At 52.4% G+C, this 23545-nt stretch overlaps 2 protein-coding genes across 2 annotated transcripts; both read left to right on the top strand.

Moving 5' to 3' along the window:
- Positions 1 to 882: 882 nt before the first annotated feature.
- On the top strand, positions 883 to 19489 carry SCAMP4 (secretory carrier membrane protein 4). Its single transcript, XM_079773249.1, has 7 exons — positions 883 to 959; positions 7433 to 7480; positions 10362 to 10490; positions 10805 to 10961; positions 11754 to 11855; positions 16461 to 16578; positions 17523 to 19489. Exons 2-7 carry the CDS (start codon positions 7474 to 7476, stop codon positions 17700 to 17702), a joined length of 693 nt encoding a protein of 230 aa, XP_079629375.1. The 5' UTR covers positions 883 to 959; positions 7433 to 7473; the 3' UTR covers positions 17703 to 19489.
- Positions 899 to 7419, top strand: ADAT3 (adenosine deaminase tRNA specific 3). Its single transcript, XM_079773248.1, has 2 exons — positions 899 to 959; positions 4893 to 7419. The coding sequence occupies exon 2, from the start codon at positions 4910 to 4912 to the stop codon at positions 5972 to 5974; it is 1065 nt and encodes a 354-aa protein (XP_079629374.1). The 5' UTR covers positions 899 to 959; positions 4893 to 4909; the 3' UTR covers positions 5975 to 7419.
- Positions 19490 to 23545: the final 4056 nt, after the last annotated feature.

Here is a 23545-nt window from a genome sequence, read left to right as displayed (position 1 = left end):
AATTTTTGAGAAATGAAAAATGGGCAGAAAGTTACATTAAAGAGACTTTTATTTTTCCGTTAGGGATTCACTTTATTATATGCAGAAAGTTTAGGCAGTTTTTAATGACTTGGTAATCAAAGATCATCAAATTGTTTCCTTTACTAATCAACAAACAGGGGTTTTTTAGACCTGGGTTTTTTTTTCTTTACTTAGAAATGGGGTTAAACTGGGGTTTTCCAGCCTTTGCAGTGTGGACATTTGGGCCGGTTCTGTTTAGAGGGAGCGTCCTGTGCACTGGAGGGTGCTGAATGGCATCCCTGGCTTCCAGGTTTTGATGCCATTTGATGTCAGGTGCACCACCCAGTCAAGACAGCCACAAATGTCCCCAGACATTGCCCCTGGTTGAAAAAAATAACTGGTTTAAACCTGTTTAACTAAAATGAATCACTAGATTTGCTCATAAAATGAGCATGTTTTGTCCAGGAAAGTCAAGAGGTTCTCTTCGCCTACTGTGCAGATGGGAAAACTGAGGCCAGGAGTTGGCCAGGGCCTCAACCCAGAATTAGAAGGCAATTCATCCAGGGGGGCAGCCTCTCTGGAACTACGTTGACAACAGCAAATTGAGCTCTGTGAGTGACTGCAGCGGGTGTCGTGTGCCCCTCTGACTCAGTGTCCTTACTCTGCTGATTTTCCAAAAGGCCGACCCCGGCCCCTCGCCCCATAGGGTCTCGAACCCACAACTAAAAGCACGCTGGGCGCTCCTGCGGGTCACAAGACCAGCAACCCCACATAGGGGCGGAGCGAGGCGGCCGCGTTCGGCCCTGTGGGGATTGTAGTCCCGGCCCCATCGCCCCCTGGCGCCAACCCCTCCCCTGGAACTACGCTCCCGTCGTGCCCCGCGGCGCCTGGCGGAGGCGGAGCGGGCGGGCCAGTTGCTAACGCTTGGTGAAGCTCAGCGCTAGCGTCTGTCTCCTTAGGTAAGCGCGCGGCCTCCGGGTCTCGGCTGTCGTGTCCCAGGCTCCCGCGGAGGTGGGGCGAGGGCGGCTGCGGGGGACTTGGCTTAGGGGGACGCCGGCCGCGCTGGGGCGAGGGGGCAACCGCGCAGGGCTCGCGCGCGTCTCCGTCTCGGGCGGACCGGGGAGCGTCGCGTGTGCGCGTGCGCACAGGACAGCCCGGCTCCTTGTGCCCATCTCCCTTCTGCGCTTGCGTGCGCCCCTGAAGCGTGGTGATCAGACCCCGTGTGTCCAGCTGTTTCCGGCGCGCCCTGCCTTCGGATCATCTTGGCCTACCCCTGCCACCAGGCTGCGGGTTGACCAGCCTTTTGCGCGCTTTAGGCGAAGGTCCCTAATCTTGACATACATCCTAAACATTGATGGTCCTTCCTGCTGCTTATAGGAAGTGTGACTTTTCAAGGCCATTTCTTACCCCGACCACGGGATAAGAGGTCTCTCCCAAACCCCACAAGCCCAAGGTTCTCCAACTTTTATTGCCCAGAAGGCCCACTTGTAGGGTGCCAGGTCTAGCAAACACTCAGGACGCCCCATTAAATTCTAATTTCACAATAACTTTTTTTTAGTATGTCCCAAAGATTGCATGGGACACACTTATGCTAAAAAAAATCTCCGCTCATCTAGAATTAGAATGTAACGGTATCCTATGCGTTATTTGGCGACTGCACCCCATTGGGGTGTTCGTTAGAAATGCAGATTTCGGCTCTCTCCTCGTTGTAGAGCCAGGACCTCGAAACTGCGTTAGAAACTGTGGGTGCCTCTGAGGCTCCAGCACTGGCTGTCCCTTCTGCTCAGGTCTCCCTGCCCTCGTTGCCTGGCTTCCAGGCCCTGCTGTGGAAGAGCCCTCCTGCTGCCACAGACAGGGCACAGGGCCCTAGAGGGGCTGTGGGATTGTTCATCAATCCAGGACAGTCCTCTTGGCCTAGCTCACTTTCTGCCCCTACCCCCCTGCGTGGTGGTGATGGATTCCCATTTCACAGAGGGGAAAGCTGCAGTGGGGGTTAGTCAGGCAATCTGGTCAGGACACAGCCAGGTGCCGGCTCTGGCCTTCCTAATCCGAGGCTAAAAGAAGGCCTCTTGTTTGAGATTTACATTGTCACCTGCAGAGCCTGACTCGGCTCACTGAATAAGCACCATTTACCAAGTCCCTCCCTAAAGCCTGAGTCCACTCATCCTGGGACCCCAGGGCCACGGCCCTCCTCTCCCCGCAGCAGGCTCCTGCCCAGTGTTCCCAGGAATCCCAGCACACACCTGTTTTCCACTTTGGTGCCTTGGGGCAGCAGGTAGTCTTAAGCCGCTGAGGGGCCTTGCAGTTAGGGATCCATCTCCCTGGTCCACCAGACCCTCCAGGATCTGCCAGTGCAGTTGAGTGCTTCTGGCCCTGGACAGTTGGCACCCAGGGCAGAGGCACCACTACCATAAATGTGACCAGGTTGTCTGCCTCCCCCTGGAGACCAGAGCACAGACGTTATTAGGAGGCAGCTATAGCTGCAGGCAGAGGAAATGGACGCACCCAGGGAAGGGACTGACCTGGGCAGGACCTCGTGGGGGTGGGTTGTAGGGGTAGTCGGGGTGCCGTACTTAAGATCCCTGGATGTGTTTAAGCAAAAATGTGCAGTTTCTGTTTGTAGGTGGACTGGCATTCCCTGCAGGGCTTTTGGGATGGGGGCTCGGGTTCTCTCTGTGGAACCTGTTTATTTCTCATCTGTAGAATGGGCTCAGGACCTCTGTCTTACAGAGGGACTCGGAAAGCAGTCGGTGAGCTGGTGAGCAGCAGCTATGTGCCCTGGTCAAGAGCCTCCACTCAGGGCGCCTGGCCTTGTCCTGTAGAAAGGGGACAGTCCCACATCTCCCTACCAGGTCGTGGGGAGGAGTGGGGAGCCCATTGGGGAAAGCGTGAGGACGTGGACATGGTATTACGTAAAGGCTACTGTCTTCCGACGTGCTGGGCCTTGTCTGGGGTCTTCTGGCCTAGTGACTCGCCAGATATCCTTTCCTCTCCCCATTTTCTGTCATAGCAGTTTTATTGAGATACAGTTCACATACCGTGTAGTTCACTCATTTAAAGCGTACATTTTAGTGGTTTTTAGTATAGTCACAGGGTTGTGGAAATGTCATCACTATCTAACTCCAGACAATTCCATCACCCCAAAAAGAAACCTGTCTGCATTAGCCATCACCCCCAACTACCTCCCCCAGTAATCAGGAATCTACTTTCTGTCTCTGAGGATTTGTTTGCTCTGAACATTTCACATAAATGGAATCACACTGTGTGGCCTTTCGTGTCTGGCTTCTCTCACGAGCATCATGTATTCAAGGTCCTTCTGCCCTGTGATGAGTGTCAGTGCCTCATTCCTTTTCATGGCTGCATAATATTCCAGTGTATTCACAGACCACATTGTGTTTATCATCTGTTGGTGAACACCCATTGCATCCACCTTTTGGCTGTTGTGAATCCTGGTGCTGTGAACACGTGTGTACAGGTTTCTGTGTGGATGTGGGTTTTCAGTTTTCCTGGGCACATGCCTAAGAGTGGAGGGAAGTTGCTGGGTCAAATGGTGATCATCCTGTGATATTATCCGCCCTCTCTAGGGCCCAGCCAGATATGTCCCAAAGGCAGCCTCCATTATTTGTCTTTTGTTTTGTTTTGGTTAGACCAGTGGTCGGCAAACCGCGGCTCGTGAACCACATGCGGCTCTTTGGCCCCTTGAGTGTGGCTCAGCGTTAGAACCACTTCTTCATAATAGACTCGCCCAGGCCGAAAACCGACTTCTGCGCATGGGCCACGAAGTTTCGATCACACTGTACGTGCGCGCCCGCACGTGGTATTTCATGGAAGAGCCACACTCAAGGGGCCAAAGAGCCGCATGTGGCTCGCGAGCGCGGTTTGCCGACCACTGGGTTAGACAGAGGTTGCACTTATAGAAGGACAAGTCAGCCTGTGTTTGCTGTACAGACAGAGAACTTTTGTGGTCCAGGGAAGGCCGTGTGTGGCGTGGGATCCTGGGCATGGTGTGTGCTCAGAGCAGATTTCAGAGTTGGCATTATGGACTCTCCTGTGGGCACATGAGGGGCACCCTTCATGAGTTCCATTTTAATGGCTGCCACTGGCTACTAGTTCAGTATGTTTGTCAAACTGGTATTGTGAGCCTAGGACACATTGTGGTGGGTCAGGACCTTACGTGCCCTTTGAAGGGCCTGGTTGATAAATAAATGAGGGCGCATGGAGCTTAGGAGTAAGCCACGGGGCATGTCATGAGCAGTAAAAGCCCACTGTTGTAAAATGATTTCAACACTTTCTTGTCCACAGGGAAGAGGAAGGAGGGGCTGGTCTACTCCAGGTACCCAGCTGGGCAGTGTGTTCTGGCCAGGCGGCTGCATCTTAGCTCCTCCTGAATCCAGTTGAGGTTACCTGAGATTTATCTCTAACATTCTCCAAGGCAGCCCTGACCAACAGGAATAAGAGGCACATACATAATGTTAAGTGTTTTAGAAACCACATTTTTAGAAAGTACAAAGTCATGGGTGCAGTTAATTTTAATAATGTTTAATTAACCTAAAACATGTAGTGTCATCACTTCAACACATAGTCAATATAAAAACAATTAATGAGGTAGTTTATGTTCTTGTCTTCGTATTAAGTTTCCAAGATCCAGTGTGTATTTTTGCTCACAGCACATCTCAAAGAAAAAGGAAAAAAAAAATCAATGGCGATTTAAACTTTGCAAATCAAGAGTTGGTAAGACCTGAGTGAGAACATGACCAGTGATGCATTTTACTTGGGCTGGGGCTCTTGGATGAGCCCTCAGATTCAGCACACTCCTAGGATGGACTCCTCGGCTCACCCAGGCCTCCTGTGGCTGACAGATGATGCTCTGCTCCAATCTCTGTCTCCCACAGTCGGAGCCCTGCCAAGGATGGATCCCCTGGGCTGCATGGAGCAGTGTGAGGATAAGAAGGCCAAGAGCCCAAATCGAGAGCCTGTGCTGTGGCAAGCCCTTCCTGTTCTATCCGAGCAGCAGTCCAGGGACGTGGAGCTGGTGCTGGCCTACGCCGCACCCATCCTCGACAAGCGCCAGACTTCACGTCTCCTCAAGGAGGTGTCGGCTGTCCACCCACTGCCTGCACAGCCTCACCTGAAAAGGGTTCGCCCAAGCCGTGATGCTAGCCGTCCACACGTGCTGGAGATGCTCCTGTGCCTGGCAGGGCCAGTTGCAGGCACTCGATCGCTGGCTGAGCTCCTCCCACATCCAGCAGTGGATCCCCGAGGCCTGGGACAGCCCTTCCTGGTGCCTGTGCCTGCCTGGCCACCCCTGACCAGGGGCCAGTTTGAGGAGGCGCGTGCCCATTGGCCCACATCCTTCCATGAGGACAAGCACATGACCCGTGCCCTGGCTGGGCAACTTTTCTCAGCACAGGAGCAGGCTGAGATGCAGGGCCACATGGAGCGGGCTGTACGGGTGGCGCGACAAGCGGCTACCAGGGGCCTGAGGGCTGTGGGGGCTGTGGTGGTGGACCCGGCCTCAGGCCGGGTACTGGCCACGGGCCACGACTGTAGCAGCTCAGCCAGCCCCCTGCTGCATGCCACCATGGTGTGCATTGACTTGGTGGCCCAGGGCCAGGGTCAAGGCACCTATGACCTCAGGCCCCACCCTGCCTGTTCCTTCACCCCAGCCTCAGCCTCCCAGGGTGTCCAGGCCATCTCTATGCACGCACTGGATAAGGATATGGACACGGATGATAACGGCCTCCCCTATGTGTGTACCGGCTACGACCTCTACATTACCCGCGAGCCCTGTGCCATGTGCGCCATGGCCCTGGTGCACTCCCGTGTGCAGCGTGTCTTCTATGGGGCACCCTCTCCTGATGGTGCCCTGGGCACCCGCTTCCGCATCCATGCGCGACCTGACCTCAATCACCGTTTCCAGGTGTTCCAGGGTGTGCTGGAGGCCCAGTGCCGCCAGCTGGACCCCGACACGTAGGTGCCAAGCTTGCTGGCTCCAGACTGTTCTTTGCTCTCTCAGCCTCAGCCTCCTCACAGATCCACTTGGGCCCCGGCTCCCTCATTGTCTAAGGGCTGCGATCCTGTCTGGATTTCAGGGACGTGCCTCCCAGCCCCGGAACCTGTGCCTACACTATTTCCATTGGTGTGTGGTGCTGCATTTCTGCTAGACCAAGCTTTTCCCTGGGCTGGAGCATAACGAGGGCCCCGCCGGGCCTCATCACTGGGCACTCAGGCTTCCCTCCTTGTGCCGCCTTCACCCTTAGTCCACGGGTCTACTGGGATTGTATCCCCTTTATCTCAAGTCTGACCCATGAAAATAAACTCAACCCTTAAACCAGATTGGTGTCTGTTGACAATTGTGGGGCTGCCTCCATCGAGGGCCTGGGCTTACACAGCTGGAGGGGAGCTTCTGAATCAAATGTGACCAGAGCTCTGCCCGAGTTGAGTTGTGGGTCTGAAGGGGTGTTGCTGGCTAGGGTGTGTCTGGACTCAGCTGATCGAAAGGCTCCTTCCGGCTGTCCCATTTCTGCTCCATCTCAGGTGGCCAGAGGGTCCTCAGAGCAGTCAGCACTAGAAACAAGTTGTTTGTTTGGGACTTGGAGCAGGCTGTTTGTCCATCCAGCAACCGTGCACTGTCTGACCACAAAGGCACTTCAGGGGTTCCAGGACATTCCTGTCCCAAGCGATGCTCAGGCTCCTGGGGACGCTCCAATCTCGTGGGGGCAGGGCAGGCGGGGGCTCCATCTGAGAGCCAGTGCAGTGGCCAGACATGGGTGGGGCATGAGCCTGCCTGCCTGCAGGGAGAGCCAGCCAGGGCATGACAGAGGGTCTCAGTGGGAACATTGCTAAGCTGAGGGATGGGCCCCATGGAACTCAGTATCACTGGAACCTTCTTGCCTGGACTGTAGGTGAGGAATATTCCTAGTGCCTAGCCTCAAGCATGGCTCCTGGCCCTCTTTGGTGCCAAGGGTCCCCTGGAGCTTCACTTGGGTTGCAGTGGGGTCCTCAGTTTTACAAGGCTCATGGGGCAAAAACTACAGACCAGATTGTGTGCACCCAGTCTTGGCGATTTGGAAGTTGGGCACTGCAGCCATAATGAGGCACTCAGCTATCTGTGGATAAAAGGTGAGGAGGATGAGATGACAGGAGGGCAGGAGGGGTGGTCACTGGGATCCCAGGAATGTCCTGGCTCCAGGCTGGCCTGTGGATGGCAGGGGCTGCAGGCTAACTCTTCCCCTCCCACCATCACAGATGCTGCCCAGAGGTGAAGTAATGACACATTTGGTCACACGTTTGGGGTGGCCTTCCAGGCAAGAGCCCAGACACCCCTGTGGATAGCCTGGAGGTTAGACTCTAGCCACAGCAGTTGCACAGGCCTACAGCTGGTGTCAGGGTCAGCTGGCAGCCAAGGTGATTGTTGCTGTTTCCTCTCTAGGTGGCTGTAGGCTTCAGCCTCATCAGGTCATCACATTGGAAATGCCAGGTGAGTCTTTCCTGGGCGCCCTGGGGGTTTGTGTCTGTTCCTCGGGGAAGTGCCCTCAGGTGCCAGACCCTTTCGGACCACTGTAGGCGCACACCTCACGTTCCTCCTCCCAGGATGGCTGTTGGAGTCGCATCCTGGCACTGAGGGGATCACAGGGAGGCACAGTTTCTTTTCTTTCTTTTTAAAAATTGATTAGAGAGAGAGAAGAGAAACATCGATTGATTGCCTCCCATACATACCCCAACCGGGGATTGAATCCACAACTGAGGTGTGTGCTCTGACTGGGAATGGAACCTGAAACCTTTTGGTATATGCGATGACGCTCCAACCAATTGAGCCATCCGGCCAGGGCTGCTGCTGCTTTTTTTAAAAGCCTTATTTTTATGGCGTTCAGTTTCCACATGAGTTGTCAGCTGGTGTTCAGCCCGGCCAGGCCTTCTGCCTGGGGCTCGTTTTATTGTTGACACCACGGGTGGGCACTGAGATTTGTCACCTGGGTTCATGCCTATACACATACGATGATGCCCTCATTTCCTCATGAAGTCTGCAGTGAGCCCCCAGGGTGGCCTGCCTCGTCCTGCTTGAAAACGGGCAGAGCGTACAACCCAAGTTTGGTGGCCCATGGTCACCCTGCTGGTAGCAGAACTGGGATTTGAACCCAGGCCCATGGGTTCCAAGTCAGCGCAAAATGTTTTTTTGTTGTTGTTGTTTTGTTTTTTACAGAGAGGAAGGGAGAGGGAGAGTTAGAAACATCGATGAGAGAGAAACATCAACGAGCTGCCTCCTGCACATCCCCTACTGGGGATGTGCCTGCAATCAAGGTACATGCCCTTGACTGGAATCGAACCTGGGACCCTTGAGTCCGCAAGCCAACGCTCTATCCACTGAGCCAAACCGGTTAGGGCCAGCGCAAAATGTTTTGCCAAGAAAACAAGGTTTCAAGGAGCCTCAAGATTCAGCCAGTTTTCTGCCTCCTTCCTGTCACAGTGCGTGCTGGTGGGACTGACTGTTGGAAACACCCTGTTCTTGCTGTGGGGGTTGGATGTCAGTCAGGCAGGAAAAGGGGTGCCCTGCCTTGTCCTGGGAGCCAAGGGAGCAACAGGACGAGGGAATGGATAGCTGGGTGGGGACTGTTGTTGGGGCCTTGGGTGCATGGCCATAGGGCTTGGTCGGGCACTATAAGTGGGGTTTGTGACCAGAGCTGGGGAGATCCCTCTGGGTGGGCTCACTGGAAGGGCGGAAGGCTGGAAACCCTGCCTCTCATGGTCTCCTAGAGAGCCAGGCAAGGTCAGGACACCTCCGGCTTCTGTGTTACTTGGTAAATGCCTGAGTTTTTCAGTGGCCAACAAGGTGTGGCTACTCCAACCTTCTCCTTCCTCCAGCCTCTGATCTTACTGCTCCAAGACAGGTAGGACCTCACCTCAGGGCCTTTGCACTGGCAGCATCCTCCCCCAGAATCCGCTGAACTCCCTTCTTCACTTTCTTGAGGCTTTGTTCAAATGCCACCCTTTAGTAAAGCCACCCTGACCCTGCTTTTAAGTCAAAGCTGACACCCCTAGCACTGTCCCTGCTGGCCCCCACCTGCTCTGGTGGTTCCTCTTTACAGCACTCAGCGTGTCTCAGCACTCCACACTGATACCCATCTGTCACAGTGATGGTTGGTCCCCCTGTGGGGATGGAGCCCGAGGACAGGGCTCCGTGTGTTGTCTTTTGTTACCCTGGCACGCAGGTACTCAGGAACACGCCCAGTGGCAGTGGGGATGAAGTGGAAGGACCCTGAGAGGCCACAGGCCGCACTGACTTTACCATGCTGTTGGTCAAATCATATCTCAAAAAGGACATGTTCAAGTCCTGACCCCTGGTACCTGGGATTGGAACCTATCTCATTTGGAAAGAGGGTCTTTGCAAGTGTATTAGTTAAAGTGGGTCACACTGGAGTAAGGTGGTCCTAATGCAAGGACAGGTGTCCTTATACGAAAAGGGAAATTTGAACACTACCACAGGAGAAGGCCATGTGACCATGGAGGCAGACACTGGGGTGATGTGGCCACAATCCAAGGATGCCTAGAGCCCCTAGCAGCTGGTAGAGGCTGGAAGGACCCGCCCCTGGCAACAGGTGTTAACAGTACCTGGGTTCTGCCCGTGAGTCTGTGTGTGTCCTGTGACGGTTCTAAGAAGTCACCACAAATGTAGTGACTTAAACAGGATTTATCGGGAGTCTAACAGACTAAACTCGGGTGGCTAAACCCAGGTGCGGGCAGGGCTAGTCCTTCCCAAGGCTTTAGGGAGAACCGTTTCCAGCCTTTTCCAGTGTCTCAGGCGCCACATCCCTGGCTTGTGGCCCCTTCCTCCATCCTCACAGCCAGCAGCTCAGCCTCTTCCATCTCTGATCTGACTCTCTGCCTCCCTCTTTTTTTTTTTTTTTTTCATTGCTGTTTTTTTTTTCTTTTTTTAAATATATTTTATTGATTTTTTACAGAGAGGAAGGGAGAGGGATAGAAAGTTAGAAATATCGATGAGAGAAACATCGATCAGCTGCCTCCTGCACACCCCCCACTGATGTGCCTGCAACCAAGGTACATGCCCTTGACCGGAATCGAACCTGGGACCTTTCAGTCCACAGGCCGACGCTCTACCCACTGAGCCAAACCGGTTTCGGCATCTTGCCTCCCTCTTAAGAGGACCCTGTAAGGACACTGAGCCCCCCAGGAATCCAGGGTCATGCCCATCCTAGGGGCATTGATTTAATCCATCTGCAAAGTCCCTCTGCCGTGTGAGACAACATGTCTTCAGGTGCCAAGAACAGGACAGGGACATCTTTGGGGCCTTTACTGTGCTGCCCCAGCATGGCTTAGTCTCACGGTGTTCTGTGTCCCCATAGAAAAGGAGAACAACTTCCCGCCGCTGCCCAAGTTCATCCCTCTGAAGCCTTGTTTCTACCAGAACTTCTCCGACGAGATCCCCATTGAGCACCAGGTCCTAGTGAAGAGGATCTACCGGCTGTGGCTGTGTGAGCGGTGGTGCTGGCTGGGGCCGGGGGTGGGGGGCTCCCCACACCACTGCAGAGACCCAGGCCAGGCCCAGGTCAGGAAGCTGCCCCATCCTTGGGCTGGGAGAACTTGAGGTCTTTTTAGTAACTCTCCTTTCTGATAAAATTCTGTCCCAGAGGCGGCATGGTGTGATGGACGAGACAGGTGGACCATTGGGCAAGAACCTTTGTCTCCCTGAGCCTTCTCTGGCCTTTGGTCCCTGTGTAGGGGGGTGGAGGTGCTTGTGCCCTAACTCTCAGACCCCGGCTGAAGCCTCTTTGCCTCCCCTATCCAGTCTACTGCGCCACACTGGCAGTCAATCTCGTCGCATGCCTGGCCTGGTGGATCGGAGGCGGCTCAGGAGCCAACTTCGGCCTGGCCCTGGTCTGGCTGCTGCTCTTCTCCCCCTGTAGCTATGTGTGCTGGTTCCAGCCTGCTTACAAGGCCTTCCGGTAAGTGGGGGCCTGGCCATGCCCTCATGGGGCCTTGGAGTGTCTGTGCTGGCAGTGGGTTCAAAACTGAGTAGCCAGGATGCCCCCAACTGTGTGTGCACATCTCCATGCTGATTCCTGTACTTGGAACCTGTGCCTGCTCTGCACCTGTCACCCTAGCCCAGGTGCTAGTAACCCTCCCTTTCTCTTGTCCAATTTGGATGACAGCTTGTATCGGGGTCTGCGCACTACAACCCACAGATGCCTGCACTGACTGACACATGTATTCACGAACATGTCTTTTAATAACTCTATTGAGTTATACTTCACATTCCGTACAACTCACCTAGCATTTGAGTGTTTCTAGAGACTTCACAAGGTTGTACACTCATCACATCCAATTCCAGAACATTTTCACTACTTCAGAAGAAGCCCCATCCCCCTTAGCAGTCACCCCTATCCCCTCCCCAGCCCCTTTGGACATAACCTGCTTCTATGAACATTGGCCCCTAGCCAGTCCCCTGCTATTCAGGTGTATTGGTCCTAGATGGTCCCTAAATCCCATCCTTAGGAGGTAAGAGTTCTTATACTCCTTTCCAGTAAGGAACCCATCATGCAGCATCTTCTCAGAGGGGCAGTGTTTCGGCCCCTATGGTCAGAGACTTGTGTGAGCATGGGTGCAGTAATTCATGCATGTTGTACCTGAAGAAGGGAGAATATTTCTGTGTTGCTGTCTCTGCCTCACATTCTCCTCTGGGTGGTTGTCACTAAAAGGCTGGGGCAGCCATAATGGTCATTCCTCTCACTCTCCAGGGCCGACAGTTCCTTCAATTTCATGGCATTTTTCTTTATCTTCGGAGCCCAGTTTGTCCTGACCGTCATCCAGGCTATCGGCTTCTCGGGATGGGGTGCTTGGTAAGTCTGTGAACGTGGCTTCTATGATGGGTGTTAACTATAGACATGTGCGTGAATACATGTGTCAGTCAGTGCAGGCTGAGACTGTAACATAGTCCCCAACTTCTGACGGCTGATGGAGAACAGACATTTACTTCCTGCTTTTATAAATGCTCCAAGGAGGTGCCAGGTTGAGGGGCAGGTGTCTGCTCCACATTGGTACCCAGTGCCTGTGAATGCTTGATTACCAGCCACGCTGGCCACAAGGAAGAGACCGGTAGGCATGGGCCAGCAGTGTGTCCTAGGAGGGAAGTTTGGAGAACAGCAACCTGTGATCCCACCATCTAGAGAGAGATCCGGTCTTCTGTTTGCTTGATTTTAGGGTATTAGATGACATTTCCATGGCCCCTGTAACAAATTACTTCCAACTCAGTGACTTAAAATGAAACACACTTCTCATTTCCGGTCTGGGGGAGTCCAACGTGGGTCTCATGCGCTAAACCCAGGTGTGGGTGGGGCTGGTCCTTTCGGAGGCTCCAGGGGAGAATCATTTCCTGCCTTTCCTCGCTTGTAGGGTGCTACATCTCTGGCTCATGGCCCTTCATCCATCTTCACAGCCAGTAGCGCAGCCTCTCCCATCTTTCTGACTGTTCCTTCTGCCTCCCTCCTGTGAGGACCCTGTGAGGACACTGAGCCCCCTGGGTAATCCAGGGTCATCCCCAGTTCATGGCCTTAACTTAATCCTACCTGCAAAGTCCCTTTACCACATGAGAAGACAGACGTGTCGAGAGTTACTGGGACCAGGACATCGGGGCTGTTACCAACCACAGGTGGTGTCTGTGGTGTCCAGTGTTGGGTAAGAGGCATTTGGAGTGGCTCTCTTCACACGAGAACTACCTGGCAGTCCCTGGAGTGGTTGGCCTTTTGGTTGATTGTTTTCCGAATGACAGGAGCTCATTTTATCTGCAGTTACAGCTCCCGAACATTTTCTTGCGTCACATGCTCAAGTCTTCTTGCTCCACTTTTTCTGGGTCTTTTAAAATATATATATATTTTTATTGATTTCAGAGAGGAAGGGAGAGGAAGAGAGAGATAGAAACATCAATGATGAGAGAGCATCATTGATCGACTGCCTCTTGTATGCCCCCCACTGGAGATCGAGTCCACAACCCGGGCAATGTGCCCTTGACTGGAATCGAACCCGGGACCCTTCAGTCTGTAGTTCGATGCTCTATCCGCTGAGCCAAACCAGCTAGGGCTCAGGCATCGTTTTTCTCCAGGGTTGAACAGGGCAGAGGGACTTCCTGGTGGGGTGAGAGCAAGAACCAGAAGGGACAGTTTTCAGGGGAGACTTGCAGCTCATCCCCATGCAGAAGGGATGCTCTCACGAGGGCCCCTGTGACAGTCACCCACTCCAGCCAGTCCCGTGTCATGTGGACCTGTCACTCCCTGCAACCTCTGTGGTCTGCTCTGCAAGCACATTCCTGTGAATCTATAAAAGAGAAGGACACTTAGAATATGTGAACATATCATAGGTAAATATGACCATGATGGGAGGGAGAGGAAGAGAGAGATAGAAACATGAACGATGAGAGAGAATCATCGATGGGCCGCCTCCTGCATGCCCCGCACTGTGGATCGAGCCCGCAACCCGGGCATGTGCCCTGACTGGGAATTGAACCCTGGCCTCCTGGTTCATAGGTCAGTGTTCAACCACTGAGCCATGCCGGCTGAGTGGCTCCTGTTCCTTTTTAAATAGCCTTTTAACCTTGGCTACCCTGAGGTTTACAGAATGTGCAGAGACAGGATAGAGCGTTGCCATCCACCCATCTTCCTGAAACCTTTGCCCCCACCCAGACTGCAGGCTCCATTTGCATTTCTGCAGCAGTATCCATGAAAGCCCTTTTAAAAAAATCCTCACCTGAGGACATCCTTAGAGGAAAAGAGAGAAAGAGGGAGAGAGAAACATTAATGTGAGAGAAAAACATTTATCACTTGCCTTCGGTATACTCCCTGACTGGGGATCAAACCCGCAACCAGGTTTGTGCCCTGACTGGGAATCGAACCAGGAACCCTTCGGTGCATGGGGATGACGCTCAACCAGCTGAGTCACTCCAGCGGGGCTCTTATGGCATTTATTTAATTGTTGCTTTAGCCCAGTGTTCACATCAGACCCAGGTGAGCTGTGCCTGTTTCTATGAGTTGATGCCTTTTTCTGCCTTTCCCTGATCTGTGGGCTTGACTGTCCTGTGCAATGTCCCATATTTGGGGTTTTTAGAGTAACAGCTTTATTGAGACACATTCTACACACACAGACCAAAAATTCACCCTTTATGTCAGGGATGGGGACCGTCTGGCCCACAGGCTGTATAAGGCCTGTGAAATCATTTGGTCTGGCCTTGCCAAGGCTTTAGGGATGATTAATTAAATGTTTGACCAAATATAGCAGGCTAATTTTTAAGTTAATAATTTTGTATGGCCTATGAGTGATGTTATAATATCCAAATGGCCCTTGGCAGAAAAAAGGTTTCCCAACCCTGCTTTAGGTGTACAAATCAGTGTTTTTAATACATTCACAGGGTTGTATGCAATCATCTAATTCCAGAACATTCCATCACCCCTCAAAGGAAACCCTGTTCCCATCAACAGTCACCACCTTCTTCTCTCCAAGCCCCTAACAACCATTCATGTATTTTTTGTCCCTGTGCATGTGCCTGTCCCGAACATGTCACATGAATGGAATCACATACTGTGTGGCCTTTTGTGTCTGGCTTCTCTCTCTGAGCGTGTGTTCACGGTTCATCCACATTGTAGTGAGTGTCAGAGCTTCCTTCCTTTTCATGGCAGAATGCTATTCTATTGTGTGGATGAACCACGCTTTGTATATCCGTTCATTAGCTGATGGACACTTGGGTTGTTTTTTACTTTTTTTGCTATTGTTAGTAGCACTGCTGTGAAATTCCTATGTGTTTTTGTGTGGACGTGTGTTTTTCTTTTGAGTGTATACCCAAGAATGGCATTGCTAGGTGACAAGGTAACTATTTTAATTTTAACCTTCTGAGGAACTGCCAGATTATTCCACAGATTTTACAGGCTGTGTCCCCTGCTGTCTTTTCTCTTGTTCTGTCCCTCTCTCCCTAGTTCTGGCCCCTTGTGCCCCTGGCTGAGTGGCTCTGGGGGAACACCTGGCACCCCCTGGCTCCCTTGTTCTCCGCCCTGTCCCTGCCCTCTGTGCCCAGGCCTCTCTCTATCCTCCTGTTCCCTGTGCTGCATGTCTTGGCCTCTCTGGATATGGTTGGGGTATAGTAGACTTTGTCATCTGTTTGTAGCTGATTGAGGCCAGTTTATCACCCGCTGTTGCAAGGGATGTCATTCTGGGTCATAGATGAGCTTGTTCTTTGGGAAGCTGGCAGTTGCCAGCTCACTCCTTGGTGAGTCTGGGAGGCGGTGCCTCGGAGCAGGCTCCCCATTCTACAGTCCCAACTGTAGGTATGTTCACCCTCCTCAGAGACCATGATCCTCAGACTGGGGCCCCCCCACCCCCACCTACTCAGCCTCTTGTTCTAGGGCTCCAGATTTAGTGGGAGATGCCCATCAGAGGCAGTGCCTCCTCCCCTCCAAGAGCCTGAGGATGATCCCCTTCCCTATAGGATAGGGTCCAGCTGCCCCACCTTATCTGCCTTTCCATTTCTCCCAGTGCCCACCGGAGCCCTCCATTGCCCAGTTTTGCTCACACCCCTCTAAGTGGAAAGCAGTGTATGTAGAATGTTCCTCCTTCATTCACAGAGCGGGAGTGGGTACTGTGTTTACATGTGCCTGTAGTAGACACATGCATGTTTTCATAAAGATTCTGTGGAAGAATACGTAGCAAATAGATCACATTGGTTCCCTCTGAGATGGGGGGTGGGGTTGGCAGGAGAGAGACTGTTTATTGTATATTCTTTTAAATTTCCTAATCTTTGAACTCTGTGGTTTTACTACTTGTTAAGAAAAAATATTCTCAAAAAGACTGTGTTTCTTGACTTCCCTTCCCAGAGGGAGCATGTATAAACAGATGGACATTCTTTTTCATGTGGGCCAATGATGTTCTTATTTCATAGGACCTTGCTGTGCCAACTGAGCTTCAACTTCCTTTTTCCCCTCTTATTTTTTACCATCTCCTTAGTAATCTGTCGTGTGGCTGTAGCATAATTTACGTTCTTGTTCCCAGCCAATGGACAGGTAGGGTACTCCCAGTTTTTCATTATTTCAAAGAATTGTTGTAGTGTAAATTCTTAGAATTAAAACTGTTGGGGTAACAGTCTTTTTACAGATAATGCCCCATTGCCCTCCAGAAAGGGTGTACACTACCACTAACAGTGGTATTCGTGTCTCCATTTCCTCGTACACATGACATTTGCCCATACGATGGTAGGAGAATGATACTTGTTCTAACTTGTGTGTCTTTATTGGTGGGTTTGAGCATCATTTTGTGAGTTTATTGACTCCTCGGTAGTCCTTGGGAGAATGTCCCACTGCTCTGCAGGTCGTTTACCTTTTCCTTTCTCAGAGCTCTTTACATAGGAAGGGTAGTGGTCCCTGTCCGGCAGATATGCTGGCGCCCACACTCTCTCTTACCCCTTGCAGTGGTTGGCTGGCAGCGATCGGGTTCTTCCAGACCAGTGTTGGAGCTGCCGTGGTCATGCTGTTTCCGGCCATCTTGTTCACAATGTCAGCCGCCATGATGGCCTTTGTGATCATGAGGGTAAGTCCTCTGGGTCCCAAGACATTCAGCTTCTTTCCATGCATCCTGTCACCTGACTTTCCTGGCCCTGGGGACTCGTCTTACCCTGTTTCAGGAGCAAGAGACAGTACAGTGTCTGGGAAGTGACATGATTTCCTTCAGCAGAGAAGTCTCTCTGAGTCAGGACCCTCAACTGCTCAGGCCAAGACCCCACCTGTCTGCCCTCAGTGGCCTTCCAAGGACAAAGGACTTGGGGAAATGGCACATTATCAGTTGCTACTGACTACACCTACCTTTGGGTGTGTCCCCAGCACACACAGGTCCACACTGCTCGATCTGTCCACACTGGCTATGTATTATCACTTGTAGTTAAATTCAAATTAAGTAAAATGAAATAAAACAGCTTACCCCATGTGCTCAGCCAGGGCAGGTCAGCTCAGCCTTTCTGGATGGTGGGGAGTCAGTGGTCTGTCCCAGGGGTCTCTGCTGTGGAGATCACTACTAGCACCCAGGGATGGCTATGTGCACTGTCTAGGGCCTGACACTGCCATGTCAGGAGGCCATCAAATGATTGTCATACAAGTTTCTTGTGGATTTCTCCATTCCAAGCACTGCCCAAGAGTACCCAGAGCCGCCCTCCAGGTACTGGGTGTCGTGTAGGGGCAGTCACAGGAAGAGATAAGCCCCAAATCCATGACAGGATGAGCCTCTCTCCATGACAGACGTGCTGTGGGCCTCACATGGCAACAGAGGTCAGCACCAAGAGGCACCAGGGGCTGTGGCTCACAGCTGGGTCTCCTGAGTTCACAATCTTGGATTCTACATGTTTTCTAAGGTTTCCACAAAGACCTTTCTGTGGCTTTTGTACTTCCTTTAAGAAAAACACAACCTTAAATGTGAGCGGCCTCCACATCACTCACAGAAGTACTGATCTTTGTCCTCTGCTCCCACCCTCTGCCCTGCAGGTACACAGGATCTACCGGGGAACCGGTGGAAGCTTCCAGAAGGCACAGACAGAGTGGACCAATGGCACTTGGCGGGACCCACTGTCTCGGGAGGCCCAGTTCAACAACTTCTCAGGGAATAGCCTGCCTGAATACCCCACTGTACCCACCTATCCAGCCAGTGGTAGCCAGTGGCCTTAGAGGGAGCTGACTGGTCTTGTCGCTTGCCTGCCACCACCAGCCCTCCTCCTCCTCCCTATCCACGCCTGTAGCCACGTTGGGTCCGGTGAAGCCCTAAGCATCTGTCCCCAGGTGGCAGGTAGGCTCCTCCCCCAGCCAGGATGGCAGCAGAGGTTGGTGGCCACCGGGACCTTTTCCAGGTGGGATGGCAGACGCCAGCAGCTCTCAGGGACCCGTGCCCATAGCTCATCTCACATCCAAGAGCAGAGGTCCTTGCAAGCACTGCCCAGAAGCCAGCTGGCCCTGCCAGCCAGCAGAAGGATGCCTCTCTCGCTCCTGAAAACTTTTGGTCACATAATGTCCACTGCAGCAGCCACACTCTCTCCCCTTGGGGTCTCAGAGGACTGATTTTGGGCCTCCCTAGGAAGTCGGAAGGAGGCTGGCTGCCCTCCATGCCAGTGCTGGGGACGCTAAGAAGGGCTCCTCAAATTCACCCCACTCCTGTCAGGGCCATCACCCTCGTCCAGTGCTCAGGAAGAGGGAGGTTCCTCCCTGCTGGTGATGTAGACACTTGATGTACAGCTGGGTGCTCAACGTTTTGTCCTGAGTTTGTCCATCTGCAGCTTGGGGCTCACGGGGATGGCCAGAGGCTAGTTCACTGCCTCGGTGCCATGATCTCAGCTTTTCCCTGTCCATCTGTCCCAGGTCCTCTGCACTGGTCCTCAGCCGCTGTTCAGGACCATTGGCCAGCTTGCTTCCAGCCTTTCTATCCTCAGTCGCTCTCCCCCAGAGACGCTCTCTTCTCCCAGGTGTTAGAACTCCCACGCCTGGGCTGGTTGTACCTATGCAGGGAACCTCAGCAGGATGTTCATCGAGATCCAAAACCTGGGACTGAACCCATTGGTGGGGACATGGGCTTCTCTCCCCACTGTGCAAACAGGAAAACAGGTGCATCTCATCAGAGTGTGTATGGCCCCGAGGTTGCCATTGCCTAGAGGTGTGAGTGCTGGGCCAGCCACTCGGGCTGTGATCCACACTGCCCTTTTCTGGATGTGTGGAAGCAGATCCCATTTCTCAGGAGAAAAGCCTTTTAGGAGGAAACAAGATGTGACAAATCTCTGTGCCTTACTGAGGAATCTAAATACCGTCACTTCTTTTCTCAATTCTTCTAGTTCCTTCTGAGATGGAGGAACTGGATGTTGTGTGGGTATTGCCACAGCACCTTTGTGAATGGACGGGCTGAGGGAGGTGTCCTGGTGGCCTCTCAGCCCATGTTACCCAGGCTTCCAGTAATGCTGCCCCTTGGCTCCTGACTGCCTGTCCCTTGTCACACCCGCTCTGCTGGGATGCCATCCTCTCCTGAAGCTCCAGCATGGCCAGAATGTGTCCATGTTTGCTTGCTTTGCTTTCTTGTGCCGAATGCCACATGGTGTCTAAAGGTGGCCAAGGTCCCTGAGGAAGCACCTGGGCCTGGGTCCCTGAAGGGCAAGTCTTCCTGGGAGGAAAACAAAAACCTCAGATTTCCCGGGTTCTCAGTAACATCACCAAGCCAGCTTCCTATGACCGACCGATGGCTCACACTGGGCAAATTGTGGACCGAATCTCATTGTGACTGGGATGCCATTAGTAATGGAGCCGGTTAACCAGGTGCAGAATGAACACATATGAGCACCCCACTCCCCACCCCACTGTACATGGCACCTTGGTTACATTGTAATAGGTGTTTTTGTTTTTTTGATTATGTTACTTTATTTTGTAGTTTTTGTTATTGGAAAATATTCTGAAAATAAATACATCCTTTCTGCAGCAGACCAAGCCTCCCAGGGGCTGTTTGTGGTGTATGTGTGTCAAGTACCCCAGTGTGTACGGCCTCAGACAGAATACCACCAGGACGGCCTGTGCACCTGGACCTAGTTTCCATTGATAGGTAGACCCTGCCCTATAAGCACCGAACCTCCCTGTGCACCAAGGACAGAGCCCGTTCAGCCCAGCACTGTGCACCCAGGCATCTGCCCTCACGTAATGTCCACACATCACTGCAGTGTGGCTTCCTTCAGGTTTTTCTTTTAAGTCAACTTGTTTTCTCCACATTCAATAGTTTTCATTTGAAAAAGGAAATTCACAGAAAATAAAACTTTGCTTACCATAAAGGAAAAATAATGGTAGGTGTAGCTGGACTAGAAGTGACTCTTGTTTTACAGAGGCCTAGCTAGCCTCAGGGCCTGCCGGTAACAGAGTGGACACCCCCCCACAGACACAGGAGAGAGCGTGGTAATCCTATTCCACAGGACACTACCACCCTGGGAAGGAAACTAGACCTAGAGAGGAACCGGACACTGTCCCCCCAAAATTCACATGTGGAAGTCCTGACCCTCTGGGACCTTAGAATGGAACCTTATTAGGTGTACGTAAGGTGAGTTCATACTGGGGCAGGGTAGCCCTAATCCAAGTCAACTGGTGTCATGTAATGGAGACATTGGACACAGACACAGGGAGGCACTTGTGGAGATGGAGGCAGAGATTGGGGCGATGTGTCTATGAGCCAAGGACACCAAGGATGCTAGTGCCACCAGAAGCTGGGAGAGATGGGAGTAACAGGAAATGTCAGGGAGTAAAGAGACAGATTGGGGAGCACTGAGCCTTAGGGACATGTCCAGTGGTGTATGGAACATGGATTGGGTGGACATGCCTTGAGAACAGAGAGCGGGTGTCCCCCAGCTGGGTAGGAGGCGGGCTTGGTGATGGTGCAAAGCAGGAAAGGAACTGGAAAAGAAATAGGGGGGGGGGGAGGGCACCATCCTGGAGACATGGAAGGACACAGGACGTGGTGGAGTTGAGAGGACCAAGGACAGTTGAGAAGGGACCCTTGGCAAGGGTGGCAGTGACAGGACCACAGATAGGTGGCTTAAACTGCAGAGATTTATTCTCTCACATTCTGGGGCCAGAAATCTAAAACCAAACTGTCCCAGGGCTGAGCTCCCTCTGGAGGCTCCAGGGGTAGGTCCTACCTGCCTTTTCCAGCTTCTGGGGGCTCCAGCATCCCTAGTATTGGGGCTGCATCACCAGTCTCTGCCACCATCCTCACCCAGGCATCTCTATTTGTGTCTCTCTCTTACAAGGACACCATCGTTGGATTTGGGACCTCCCTAATCCAGGATGATCTCTCAATATTCTTAATTACATCTGCAAAGATGCTATTTCCAAATAAGGTCCCATTCACAGGTTCCAGGGTGACACGCCTCTGAGGCTACCACTGGGTACCTGCAGGGGAACCACTGGCTTTGAAGCAAGAGGAAAGCTGAAGGCATCCCAGGGCTGGAGAATCTGCTGGCTGCCAGGCCCTGATGAGGCTGCATTTAGGGGGTTGGTAGTGGGGGACAGTGTCCCTGGGACAGGACAAGAGCTGTATTCATGGTACAGTGGGCACAAAGCCCAAGGGTGCCTCAGGTGTGGGCAGGAAGAGGGGACTTGAGGATGCCTGGGGGAGGGGTGGGTTGAGAGGACCCCTTAGCAGGATCCATAGGGGGGCGCTAACCCTGGCCAAGTGTGGGGATAGGTCACCCTTAGTGGCAGGAGGCTGGTGGAACAGGAGGTCCTGCTACTAGTAGTTTCTAGTTACCAGCTTGTGAGACTTTTTAGTTTGTTTTTGTTAATCCTCCCCTGAGGATATTTTTTCCATTGATTTTTAGGGAGAGTGGAAGGGAGGGAAAGAGAGAGTGCAAGGGAGAGAGAAACATCAATGTGAGAGACACATTGATTAGTTGCCTCCCACACATGCCCCCACCAGGGCTGGGGATCAAACCTGCAACTCCAGTATGTGCCCTTGACCGGGAATTGAACCTGCAAACCCTTCAGTGTGAGGGCCAATGCTCCAACCGCTGAGCAACACTGGCCAGGGTGGGAGCGGTTCTTTCCATCACCTGCTCTACTTTCCATACTTCAAACAGGACTATTTGATGCTGTCTTAGTCTCCTAGGGGTGCTATAACAAATGACCACAAATGGGGTGGCTTAAAACAGGTGTTGGCAGGGTTGGGTCCTTCTGAGTCCATGAGGGAGGGTGCTTCAGACCTCTCTCCCAGCTCCTGGTGGCTCCAGCAATCCTTGCCATTCTTTTTTTTTTTTTTTTTTAATATATTTTATTGATTTCTTACAGAGAGGAAGGGAGAGGGACAGAGAGCTAGAAACATCGATGAGAGAGAAACATCGACCAGCTGCCTCTTGCACACCCCCCACCGGGGATGTGCCCGCAACCAAGGTACATGCCCTTGACCGGAATCGAACCTGGGACCTTTCAGTCCGCAGGCCGACGCTCTAGCCACTGAGCCAAACCAGCTTCGGCTCCTTGCCATTCTTGACTTGTACATGCATCACTCCAATTTTTGTGTCATCACATGGTTGTCTCCCTGATCATGTGTCCAGGTTTCCTTCTTCATATAAGGACACCAGTCATTACATTAGGGCCACTCCTACTCCACTGTGACCCCATTTTAACTTAATTACATCTGTAAAGTCCCTATTTCCAAATGTCCCATTCATAAGTATCAAGGGGGTCAGGATTTCAACATGTCTTTTGGGGGCATACAATGCAACCCGTAACAGTGGCCAAATCCAGGTCCACACCTGTATGAGCCACCACCATAACTGGGTGGCTCAAAACAACTTATCCTCTCACATTCTGGAACCTGAATGTGAGGTCAAGGTGTTGCAGGGCCCTACTCTCTTCGGAGGCTCCAGGGCAGGGTCTTCTCTGCCTCTTCCAACTTCTGGGGGCTCCCGTGTCCCTGGTCTTATGGCTGCTTCACTGCTTCTGCCTCTGTCTTCACATGGCCATCTTCCATGTGTCTCTCTTCTTTTTGTAAGGACAGCAATCATTGGATTCAAGGGCTCACCCTAGTCCAGCATGACATCATCTTAACTAATTACATCTGCAAAGACCCCATTTCCAAATATGGTATTCTGAGGTTCTTGGTGGACATAAATTTTGGGTGGACACTAATCAACCCTCTACCTTGCCTAGGCCTTGGCCCCCTGGGAGTGGGATGGAGAAGCTCTTCCTTGTGGCCCTTGGTCACAGGTAGGACACTACATGCACCACATTCAGGTGACTCAGCCATTCTGGTTTGCCAAGACTTTTGGGTTTTAGTACTGACAGTCCCAGGAGACCCAGACACACTGGGGTGCTTGGTTACCCTACACTGTATGACAATAGGGTAAGCAAATGCCCAAGAAGCCACCTGTGGCCAAAGGCCACTATCTGGTCCCACTTCACAAGTCAGTTCCCTCCTCTTGCTCAGGAGCACCAGAGGAGGTTTGGATTGGTTTACTCTGGGTCAAAGACGGCTGGGCTGTCATGTGGTACACACCAGGTTGCTAGGGGCTGTTTTCAAGAGGATGGGGAGACCCTGGAGGTGGATAGTTCATCCCAGGAGCTTCTGTACCCTCCAGACCTCAGTTTCTTTTTTAAATCCTCACCCGAGGATATTTTTCCATTGGTTTTTAGAGAGAGTAGAAGAGATAGGGAAAGACAGAGAGAAATATCGATGTGAGAGAAACATTGATTGGTTGCCTCCTGCATGCACCCTGACCAGGGCCCAGGCCGGGGAGGATCCTGCAACCGAGGTATGTGCCTTTGACCAGAATCGAACCCGGGATCCTTCAGTCCACAGGCCGACACTCTATCCACTGAGCCAAACAGGCTAGTGCCAGATCTGTTTATTTAAGGCTGCTCCTCACTGCCTCTCCCATATGTCTTCTGGCCCAGTTTCCCCTCCATTGCTCACAACTTCCAGAAAGAGAACTTTGACTTCTCTAAATCAGTCGTGTGCATATGGCACCATGCCCCACTTTTGGTTTAACACCCTT

This window comes from Cnephaeus nilssonii (assembly GCF_951640355.1).
Source record: "Cnephaeus nilssonii genome assembly, chromosome: 5".
Taxonomy (NCBI): Eukaryota; Metazoa; Chordata; class Mammalia; order Chiroptera; family Vespertilionidae; genus Cnephaeus; species Cnephaeus nilssonii.
This window is presented reverse-complemented; position numbering and strand designations above follow the sequence as displayed.

Coding starts and splice junctions, on each gene's coding strand:
- ADAT3 (XM_079773248.1), top strand. CDS start 4,910: ATGGATCCCCTGGGCTGCATGGAGCAGTGTGAGGATAAGAAGGCCAAG.
- SCAMP4 (XM_079773249.1), top strand. Junction 10,962..11,753: donor CCTGCTTACAAGGCCTTCCG/GTAAGTGGGGGC, acceptor CTCACTCTCCAG/GGCCGACAGTTCCTTCAATT. Junction 11,856..16,460: donor TTCTCGGGATGGGGTGCTTG/GTAAGTCTGTGA, acceptor TACCCCTTGCAG/TGGTTGGCTGGCAGCGATCG.